General features: G+C 44.3%; 1 protein-coding gene across 1 annotated transcript; it reads right to left on the bottom strand.

Moving 5' to 3' along the window:
* Positions 1 to 3,633: 3,633 nt before the first annotated feature.
* On the bottom strand, positions 3,634 to 11,710 carry ccdc107 (coiled-coil domain containing 107). The gene is made up of 6 exons (XM_065021423.1): positions 10,625 to 11,710; positions 10,100 to 10,332; positions 9,773 to 9,845; positions 8,758 to 8,848; positions 8,123 to 8,232; positions 3,634 to 6,782 (listed from the first exon to the last, which is right to left on the bottom strand). The coding sequence occupies exons 1-6, from the start codon at positions 10,761 to 10,763 to the stop codon at positions 6,478 to 6,480; spliced, it is 951 nt and encodes a 316-aa protein (XP_064877495.1). The 5' UTR covers positions 10,764 to 11,710; the 3' UTR covers positions 3,634 to 6,477.

Genomic DNA, 11,710 nt, shown 5'->3' with positions numbered 1-11,710 from the left:
AGACGATATAGGATGAAAATCAGTTTTGGGTTCTTAGGGTGGCTGTGTAAACACAGCCTTAGGCTAAACAGCATATTCATATGCATTATTCAAGTTTGGAAAGTGATTTGAACCCTACATTTCAAATGACGTCAGTTGCACTATTAACCTGTAGTTTCCTTAACAGGGTTTAGTGGGTGTGGAAAAGAGGACCACAACAAGCAGAACCGCAGGGTTGTGTTCAATACGACATGTAACTCAAAACACTTGGTGCCTGATGAACACGACCCTGGTATCATAGCACTGCTTACATGTGAAACACTGAGTGTAATTTAAGTTTATTTAACTAATTGACAAGCTCGGGTATTGCAGTGAAAGTCGGTTGAATCTCTGGGGTAAATTTTGACCTGATTAGATGGAAACTGAGGTGCGTTCGGCTAATTAAAAGAGGCATATTAATTTGTGGTGAATGACTGTGAACCTTCACAGTTAAGCTACAAGTATACAGTACATGTCTAGCTAATATAGCTTCAGGATATTACTTAGGGATTTTAACGTTTCTTAAAAAATGTCTTCCCTCTTGCTGAAACATCTGGTCAATTATTTTTGAAGTGCTTGTCTGACATTCAGTCAAGGCAAGGCGGTTCTGACTGCTATAGAGCTCAGTTGGTAAGAGCATGAAGGAAGCAACATCCAGGATTAGGTTGTGGGTTCAATTCCTGCAGGGAATCACATACACATAGTGTAAGTTGCTTTGGATAACAGTGTCTGGTTAGAGGCATATACTGTTATATAAAGGCAACGGTCAGACTATTTGTGATGTTTTACATTTGAACTGACATTTTGATTTTGCTCAGATAGAAGCAGGTCTAAAAGTATTGAGCGTCAATAAGATTCTGCTGGGGAATTGCGTTGAAGTATTGTGTTCCTCTACCGCCATCTTCTGTATACAGAGCAACATTACACACAGTGCAGTCTGACTGCTCTTTTCTCAGTGTAATTATAGCAGTAGATATCCACTGCCTGCTGTGGGTTGGTGTTTTACTTAAAGCTCTATTGTGCTTAGCTCATTCAACCACAAGTCCGCCTGAGGTATGAATGATACTGCAAATCATTTAAACGTGTTAACCCTCGCAGGGCTGCAGGCCCAGACGGCATCCCCAGCCGCGTCCTCAGAGCATGCGCAGACCAGCTGGCTGGTGTGTTTACGGACATATTCAATCAATCCTTATCCCAGTCTGCTGTTCCCACATGCTTCAAGAGGGCCACCATTGTTCCAGTTCCCAAGAAAGCTAAGGTAACTGAGCTAAATGACTACCGCCACGTAGCACTCACTTCCGTCATCATGAAGTGCTTTGAGAGACTAGTCAAGGACCATATCACCTCCACACTACCTGACACCCTTGACCCACTCCAATTTGCTTACCGCCCAAATAGGTCCACAGACGACGCAATCGCAACCACTGCACACTGCCCTAACCCATCTGGACAAGAGGAATACCTATGTGAGAATGCTGTTCATCGACTTCAGCTCAACATTTAACACCATAGTACCCTCCAAACTCGTCATCAAGCTTGAGACCCTGGGTATCGACCCCGCCCTGTGCAACTGGGTACTGGACTTCCTGACGGGCCGCCCACAGGTGGTGAGGATAGGTAACATCTCCACTCCGCTGATCCTCAACACTACAGCCCTCTCCTGTACTCCCTGTTCACCCACGACTGCGTGGCCATGCCTGCCTCCAACTCAATCATCAAGTTTGCGGACGACACAACAGTAGTATGCTTGGTTACCAACAACAACGAGACGGCCTACAGGGAGGAGGTGAGGGCCCTCGGAGTGTGGTGTCAGGAAAATAAGCTCACACTCAACGTCAACAAAACTAAGGAGATGATTGTGGACTTCAGGAAACATTTACATTTACATTTAAGTCATTTAGCAGACGCTCTTATCCAGAGCGACTTACAAATTGGTGCGTTCACCTTAAGACATCCAGTGGAACAGCCACTTTACAATAGTGCATCTAAATCTTTTAAGGGGGTGGGGGGGGGTGAGAAGGATTACTTTATCCTATCCTAGGTATTCCTGAAAGAGGTGGGGTTTCAGGTGTCTCCGGAAGGTGGTGATTGACTCCGCTGTCCTGGCGTCGTGAGGGAGTTTGTTCCACCATTGGGGGGCCAGAGCAGCGAACAGTTTTGACTGGGCTGCGCGGGAACTGTACTTCCTCAGTGGTAGGGAGGCGAGCAGGCCAGAGGTGGATGAACGCAGTGCCCTTGTTTGGGTGTAGGGCCTGATCAGAGCCTGGAGGTACTGAGGTGCCGTTCCCCTCACAGCTCCGTAGGCAAGCACCATGGTCTTGTAGCGGATGCGAGCTTCAACTGGAAGCCAGTGGAGAGAGCGGAGGAGCGGGGTGACGTGAGAGAACTTGGGAAGGAAACAGCAGAGGGAGCACCCCCCTATCCACACCGACGGGACAGTAGTGGAGAGGGTAGTAAGTTTTAAGTTCCTCGGCGTACACATCATGGACAAACTGAATTGGTCCACCCACACAGACAGCGTTGTGAAGAAGGCGCAGCAGCGCCTCTTTCAACCTCAGGAGGCTGAAGAAATTTGGCTTGTCACCAAAAGCACACACAAACTTCTACAGATGCACAATCCAGAGCATCCTGTCGGGCTGTATCATCGCCTGGTACGGCAACTGCTCCGCCCACAACCGCAAGGCTCTCCAGAGGGTAGTGAGGTCTGCACAACGCATCACCGGGAGCAAACTACCTGCCCTCCAGGACACCTACACCACCCGATGTCACAGGAAGGCCATAAAGATCAAGGACAACAACCACCCGAGCCACTGCCTGTTCACCCCGCTATCATCCAGAAGGCGAGGTCAGTACAGGTGCATCAAAGCTGGGACCGAGAGACTGAAAAACAGCTTCTATCTCAAGGCCATCAGACTGTTAAACAGCCACCACTAACATTGAGGGGCTGCTGCCAACATTTTGACTCAACTCCAGCTCACTTTAATAATGGAAATTGATGGAAAAAATGTATCACTAGCAACTTTAAACAATGCCACTTAATATAATGTTTACATACCCTACATTACTCATCTCATATGTATATACTGTACTCGATATCATCTACATCTTTATGTAATACATGTATCGCTAGCCACTTTAAACTATGCCACTTTCATGTTTACATACCCTACATTACTCATCTCATATGTATATACTGTACTCGATATCATCTACTACATCTTGCCATCTTTATGTAATACATGTATCACTAGCCACTTTAAACTATGCCACTTTCATGTTTACATACCCTACATTACTCATCTCATATGTATATACTGTACTCTATACCATCTACTGCATCTTGCCTCTGCCGTTCTGTTCCATCACTCATTCATATATCTTTATGTACATATTCTTTATCCCTTTACACTTGTGTGTATAAGGTAGTAGTTGTGGAATTGTTAGGTTAGATTACTCGTTGCTTATTACTGCATTGTCGGAACTAGAAGCACAAGCATTTCGCTACACTCGCATTAACATCTGCTAACCCTGTGCATGTGACAAATAAAATTTGATTTGAAATCAATCCATCAAATAGATTCATGAAATGGAGTAAATATTCACACAAAAAAAGGGTTGCCACAAAGCACCTTTATTTTCTAGTAAGGAGTGGAACATTTTCTCCCATCTTTCAACATTCCTCAGTTATGCCCAAGAGCACAGCTACACAAAATAAATCAAGTTAGCCGACAAATGACCTCTCAAACAGGAGACAAACATCGCAGTGTTTCTATAGTTTCCAGATATATGAATTGTGTGTTCGCTAAACATTTGCTCCAAAGCTATAGTTATCACAAGACAAGATATTTGTCAGTGTTTTGAAAAGTCTTGTGGTACAGCATTTCTACACAAACATGATTATTTGATTGCTGGTACAGTATTACTACACAGATCATGTCACCATATTCCCTACTTTTGACCAGAGGCCTACTATATAGGGAATAGGTAGGGTGCAATTTAAGACAAAACCAATGAGATCATTTGATTTCTGTTCTATCCTGTAGTTTCACTGGATTGGTTCTAACCAGAGGCTAACTGCTGTGTTAACTACAGTCAACGATAGATCACATAAAATACTTAAAAAGGAAACAAATAGAAAACAGCAGAATGCATGTTTGTGTTGCTAAATACACATATCGTGTTTAATCTGAACTACATAACTGGACAAATGCAAATTAATTCAGACCAGGGCTCTCCAACTCTGCTCCTGAAGAGCTACCCTCCGGTAGGTTCCCACAAACCCCTTATAACTAACTGGATTCCCCTTATCAACCAGCTAATTATTAGGATCACGCGTGCTAGATTAGGGTTGGAGAGAAACCCACTGGACAGTAGCTCTCCAGGAACAGAGTTATAGAGAAACCCACTGGACAGTAGCTCTCCAGGAACAGGGTTATAGAGAAACCCACTGGACAGTAGCTCTCCAGGAACAGGGTTATAGAGAAACCCACTTTGCTCTCCAGGAACAGGGTTATAGAGAAACCCACTTTGCTCTCCGGGAACAGGGTTATAGAGAAACCCACTGGACAGTAGCTCTCCGGGAACAGGGTTATAGAGAAACCCACTGGACAGTAGCTCTCCGGGAACAGGGTTATAGAGAAACCCACTGGACAGTAGCTCTCCGGGAACAGGGTTATAGAGAAACCCACTGGACAGTAGCTCTCCGGGAACAGGGTTACAGAGAAACCCACTGGACAGTAGCTCTCCGGGAACAGGGTTATAGAGAAACCCACTGGACAGTAGCTCTCCAGGAACAGGGTTATAGAGAAACCCACTGGACAGTAGCTCTCCAGGAACAGGGTTATAGAGAAACCCACTGGACAGTAGCTCTCCAGGAACAGGGTTATAGAGAAACCCACTGGACAGTAGGTCTCCAGGAACAGGGTTATAGAGAAACCCACTTTGCTCTCCAGGAACAGGGTTATAGAGAAACCCACTTTGCTCTCCAGGAACAGGGTTATAGAGAAACCCACTTTGCTCTCCAGGAACAGGGTTATAGAGAAACCCACTGGACAGTAGCTCTCCAGGAACAGGGTTATAGAGAAACCCACTGGACAGTAGCTCTCCGGGAACAGGGTTATAGAGAAACCCACTGGACAGTAGCTCTCCAGGAACAGGGTTATAGAGAAACCCACTGGACAGTAGCTCTCCGGGGTCAGGGTTATAGAGAAACCCACTGGACAGTAGCTCTCCGGGAACAGGGTTATAGAGAAACCCACTGGACAGTAGCTCTCCGGGAACAGGGTTATAGAGAAACCCACTGGACAGTAGCTCTCCGGGAACAGGGTTATAGAGAAACCCACTGGACAGTAGCTCTCCAGGAACAGGGTTATAGAGAAACCCACTGGACAGTAGCTCTCCAGGAACAGGGTTATAGAGAAACCCACTGGACAGTAGCTCTCCAGGAACAGGGTTATAGAGAAACCCACTGGACAGTAGCTCTCCAGGAACAGGGTTATAGAGAAACCCACTGGACAGTAGCTCCAGGAACAGGGTTATAGAGAAACCCACTGGACAGTAGCTCTCCAGGAACAGGGTTATAGAGAAACCCACTGGACAGTAGCTCTCCAGGAACAGGGTTATAGAGAAACCCACTGGACAGTAGCTCTCCAGGAACAGGGTTGGAGAGGCATGATTTAGACTACGTCATCAATACATTCATGATTGTCCTGCATCTCCCTCTAGTAAGAGAACTCATGCAGTTTTATCCACCAGGACATTCAAGATCAGTTGCAGAGAAAAACACATGCATACGATGTCTGAAAACAAGCAAATCATACCACAAGCCAAACGTCACAAGCTTGCACTTGTAGACTCGAGTACGTAGTAGAAAAACTAAATGTAGCTATTTATAGTTAACTATGTTTGACATTTTTTATTATTTTGACTATTCTATGACATACGGATGGCAGTTGCAAGATTGCATAACACACTTTGAGGTCTTGATAGTTTGGGCCGAAATGATTGCTTCTAAAAGATGGCAGCATATAATGATGTACAGGGTTTCCAAGCAGCATCACGTGATGAACACATTTACAGGTACCTTACATACGAACTAACGTTTGATTCAAGGATGGAAAACTCAGGCCTCATACTTGGGGCCTGACAAGGAAAACCTCCAGACCTAAGTCAAATTATATGGAGTTAGGCTTCTGGGGATTTTATTTGTCAGGAGTAAGTCCTAACCCTACACATTGGCCTAGCCTGGGATCTGCTATGCTTTAAGGGATGGAACAGAAAAATCACCTTCATCACACACAACCTTGGACAAAATTCTTTCACATTGATAGCTGCCCTTTCTTATTCAACTACGAGCCAAAACAAGAGCATTACTGAACAGACTGCAGTAGTGCCATTAAGAATGAGGAATTACATGTATGGCTTTATTCATGTACAGTTCATGTACAACCTTTTTTCTGTTCATTCCAGCCTGTTGCGGCGTCTGAGCCCAGTTGTAGGCATTTCTTCTGGAATGTTCTGGGCTAGGCCTATGTCCTCAATGTTTGTCTCACAAGAATCCTCCAAGGAGGGCATGTCCTCCTCCTGAGCGTCGGTCACTGAGTGCTCATCCTTGGATTCAGGGTGGTGCTGCTGGTGGACTGGCTCCTCCTCTTTCTCCACACCACTTTGATCGTCTTCAGCAGGAGCAACCACCTCTGGCGAGGTGTCGCCGTGGGCTGCCAGAGACTCGATGAGGTCATCCAGGTTCCTCTCGCACTGCGGCTCTGAAAGACAGAAAAGGGAAATGTTGCGACCATACGCCATAGTCACCCCATTTCAGGATGGGTGTGTTTGAGTCATGATGTCAATACTGCTCATGTGGATCATGTATGATGGGGTGTGTGACTCTTGCTGCCCAACTCATTTCCCCCAAGACAAATAAAGTTAATTTTGCACCCCAAAAAAACTTTACATACACGTTTGTTCACTGTAATAAAAAATAATTTAAAATTAAATAAATAAATAAAAAGAGTCAGAAAGTTACTTTTTGGAGCTGAATGCCAAACCATTCAGGAGAGAGCAGTGCTCCAACCTGGCCCATTTTTAGATACCATACCAAGAAAACCAGAGTGATATAAAATAGGGAACACGACAGAAAACATTTAAAATTTGTATTTTTTTGTTGCAACGGAAAACAAAAATAGTTCACTTTTATCCAGGGCCTCATTTATCAATTGTGCTGAATTTCAAACTAAATTCTGGGCACGTGGATATCCTAGAATTTACATACGCAACAAATTGTGGAGGTGTTGGCAGAATGTTTTAATCTTTTTACAGTGACTTTTTCAAACTAAACAGGCGAGACCCAAACTCTGGCCTCGATTTCCGCAAGATTGACTGTCTATTTGAGAAATGGTAAACTAAGTGCTACAGCCCACACTGCTTCAACACAAAAGACCAACTGTTGTTCCATATTTTGTTCATCAATATCTCCTGCCTTGGTATAGGCTCAGAGATGAAATATGTTATGAGGTCACACTCCTGCACGGTAATACTCCCTAGCCTACTGTTAAATACATGAAATAGTCTAGGCTGCTGGTCTATTTCCTGTCAGGAAGCTTGGCCTATTGAATGGTGAATATGTGTGGTATAGTAGCAGGAATAAACCATTCATGTCAGAAAAGGACAGATGTCCTGCAATATGATTGATTTGCATAATAAACATACAAGCCCAGTGATCTCCTTACCAAGGGAAAATCTGTTTTATCATTACGCTTTGTGTTTATCAGCATTGTTAGTAATTACGGTGATACCAAGCAACGCAGCTTCCACAAAATTACAATATTTGCTTGCAATACAATTCTTCAACCATAAGAAGTTGTGTGGAGGCAGAGTCTGAGATGTTTGTGGAGATACACACACTTTCCTGTCGAGGTAAAATATGTAAATACCACCCATCACGGGAAAACTTGTAGAACATAAGGTTTAGTCTTTTTTGTGTGTCTTTTTGTGTGTTCTTTTTTACAAACCTTTGATAAATGAAACCCAAAGTAGTCCCTATTTGTCTAGATTCTTCCATTTGGTGCCTAATGAACATGTCCCAGCAGGAGGTGGGGCCACATACCTTCAATGTTAAGGGGTGGACAGTCCATGCCTCTCTTCTTCATCAGGTGGCGGATGGACTGGAGTTGGGACATGATCTCGTTCTTCTGTTCCTGGGCCACAGACTTGACACTGGAGAGGAGCGAAATGGCCAGGAGAGAGCAGGGTCACTGAGGACAGAACTCTGGGAAACGCAGTCCCTGACCGGTTGCCCTTCGTAGGTTCAGTTCATAGCTCCGGGGTGAAGTTTCTCTAGGTACAGATCTAGGATCAGCTTCCCCAATCCTAACCTTAACCATTAGTCGGGGAAATGCGAAACAGACTCAAATGGACATCTAGGCCCTAGGGGCCACTTCACCCAACATCCAGTTGATACAGAAATGTGCGTCGGTAAGACACTATCTCCCATTTGGTGCCTGGTCAACACACCCCAGAGTCCCATTACCATAAACGCTCTTAGATTCAGCAGGGTCAATAGTTTATCAAGACCATGCAACGTCCCCTAATAACTGCTATTACTACCTGGTCAGGATAAACTGGTCTTAATCACGACAGACATGCATTTAATTACATGGGGTGTTATTTACAGAGCAATATTCCACAGAAACAGAAGACAAACCGGAGCTCGGTGGTTTATGGGTCAGTTGGCTTACTTACCAACTTGTCAATGGGTCCAGTTGGGTCAGAATGGAGTTGAGCATCTTCTCTGTTTGTGCTAGCCGCTGCTCCAGCTCTGTAAGCTGATTCTCTATGGAAAGAGACAAAGCCACCATGTAAAACAAACAGATGATTCTCTATGGAAAGAGACAAAGCCACCATGTAAAACAAACAGCTGATTCTCTATGGAAAGAGACAAAGGTAAAACAAACAGCTGAGAGACAAAGCCACCATGTAAAACAAACAGCTGATTCTCTATGGAGAGAGACAAAGCCACCATGTAAAACAAACAGCTGATTCTCTATGGAGAGAGACAAAGCCACCATGTAAAACAAACAGCTGATTCTCTATGGAAAGAGACAAAGCCACCATGTAAAACAAACAGCTGATTCTCTATGGAGAGAGACAAAGCCACCATGTAAAACAAACAGCTGATTCTCTATGGAAGAGACCAGCCACCATGTAAAACAAACAGCTGATTCTCTATGGAAAGAGACAAAGCCACCATGTAAAACAAACAGCTGATTCTCTATGGAGAGAGACAAAGCCACCATGTAAAACAAACAGCTGATTCTCTATGGAGAGAGACAAAGCCACCATGTAAAACAAACAGCTGATTCTCTATGGAGAGAGACAAAGCCACCATGTAAAACAAACAGCTGATTCTCTATGGAAAGAGACAAAGCCACCATGTAAAACAAACAGATGATTCTCTATGGAAAGAGACAAAGCCACCATGTAAAACAAACAGCTGATTCTCTATGGAGAGAGACACAGCCACCATGTAAAACAAACAGCTGATTCTCTATGGAAAGAGACAAAGCCACCATGTAAAACAAACAGCTGATTCTCTATGGAGAGAGACAAAGCCACCATGTAAAACAAACAGCTGATTCTCTATGGAGAGAGACAAAGCCACCATGTAAAACCATGTAAAAAAGCATCTGCATGATGGGTAAGATGAACAAAGGTATGCAAACAGACCCTTGTGGTACACCACATGGACACAACACACCTGTCTCCTCAGACTTCTTGGGACCTTTGGCATCCTTGTTCTTTTGGGCTTGGGAGTCATCTGCAGACTTGATCTTAGAGAGAAGGGAGATATCAAAAGTCTGAGCCGTATGTGTGTTTAGTCCACTCAGGCTCAGACTGACAGTATTACCATAGTTCACCACAATCACGTTTGCTCTGATTAGCAATCTACTCCAATCCAGCTCTCTCTCTCTCTGTCTGTGTAGGCGTTTCCACGCATGCCTGTTTAGATATCCCCAAGCAACCCCATCACAATCATCACTGCTACAATATTTTTCAGTGGTGGAATTCCTGCTCCAGCCTATACCTTCAGAAATTTGTACGCTGCAAAGAGGCCGACTCCGATGGCGTAGAGCGGCATCAGCGTGAACACGTAGCCCTTGTTGCTGTTGGTTTTGTATTTGTCACTCTTCATCTCCTGCTCCATCATCACCTTCATCTGCTGCATGTTCTCCAGGGTCTGTGCTTTGCTCATGGAGCCAGCAGTGTTCTTGTTGACCGGCTGCCCTCTCACTGCACCTGGTCCTGGTCCCGGACCCGCTGAGAAATAACATGAGAGAATTAGAAGACGATGGTGATGATTATGATGATGAACAGGCCTATTCATGACATCTGTCTTATTGCGAAATCCTTAAGAGGCTACGATATTGCACACTTTTGCAAATAGACATATCTTGTTTTAAATACGTTTGACAATTTTGAACATAGTAAAACGTTAGGCTACTAAACAAATATACCATGGCAGGAGCAAAACATTGCATAGGCTAGGCCTACACAATATGACGGTACAGTCCCATTGCCAATTCAAAAATTATTTAAAAAATCATGCTACCTTTTCTGTTGTAGCGTGCATCAAAACCTCTTGTTTCCTTCGCTCCGGATCCTACGCCGAACATTCTAGGGAACACCACAAACGCAAACAACACCGCCGTAAATGCGACCACCACTTGCTGGGACGATGAGAAAACCATATCCTTCTGCACCGTAAAGCACCAGAACAGCGACGAAAACAACCGGAGCCTTTGGTCCAGACGTGCAACACCGAATCTTTAGCGTTTCTAGGCTATTACGCAGAAGGGAAATTGACTCATTGCCATTTCAAGCTGAAAACCACGTAAATCGTGTGCTGACTATTGAGGTAAATATGAATCGTGCTGACTGAGGATAAACAGCTGCTTCTTCTTTTTCTTCGTCGTCATCTTCTTCGGGATTTGGTTGACGGATCGCATCCAACTTCTAACTCTATACACCGCCACCTATTGTACTGGAGTGTGAGGCCAGTCACGGTCTATCTATTCGGATACAAATATATATGCAACATGTAAAGTGTTGGTCCCATGTTTCATGAGCTGAAATAAAAGATCCCAGAAATGTTCCATAAGCACAAAAAGTTTCTAAAATGTTGTGCACACATTTGTTTAAAACTCTGTTAGTGAACAGAGGAGGGGTTTCTCCTTTGCCAAGATAATCCATCCACCCGACAGGTATGGCATATCAATAAGCTGATTAAACAACATGATCAATACACTAGTGCACCTTGTGCTGGGGAAAATAAAAGGCCACTCTAAAATGTGCTGTTTTGTCACACAAAACATGCCACAAATGTCTCATGTTTTGAGGGAGTGTGCAATTGGCATGCTGACTGCGAGAATGTCCACCAGAGATGTTGCCAGATAATTGAAAGTTAATTTTTCTACCATAAGTCGCCTCCAACATCGTTTTAGAGAATTTGTCAGTATGTCCAACCGGCCTCACAACTGCAGACCATGTGTATGGCGTCGTGTGGGTGAGGGGTTTGTGGATGTTGTTAACAAAGTGCACCATGGTGAAGGTGGGGTTAAGGTATGGACAGGCTTAAGCTTAAGCAATGGCATTTTATCGATTGCAATTTTGATGCACAGAGGTACCGTGACGAGAT

This window comes from Oncorhynchus nerka, linkage group LG8 (assembly GCF_034236695.1).
Source record: "Oncorhynchus nerka isolate Pitt River linkage group LG8, Oner_Uvic_2.0, whole genome shotgun sequence".
Classification (NCBI taxonomy): domain Eukaryota; kingdom Metazoa; phylum Chordata; class Actinopteri; order Salmoniformes; family Salmonidae; genus Oncorhynchus; species Oncorhynchus nerka.
This window is presented reverse-complemented; position numbering and strand designations above follow the sequence as displayed.

Coding starts and splice junctions, on each gene's coding strand:
- ccdc107 (XM_065021423.1), bottom strand. CDS start 10,763: ATGGTTTTCTCATCGTCCCAGCAAGTGGTGGTCGCATTTACGGCGGTG. Junction 10,333..10,624: donor TGCACGCTACAACAGAAAAG/GTAGCATGATTT, acceptor GTTATTTCTCAG/CGGGTCCGGGACCAGGACCA. Junction 8,849..9,772: donor CAAGAAGTCTGAGGAGACAG/GTGTGTTGTGTC, acceptor CTCTTTCCATAG/AGAATCAGCTTACAGAGCTG.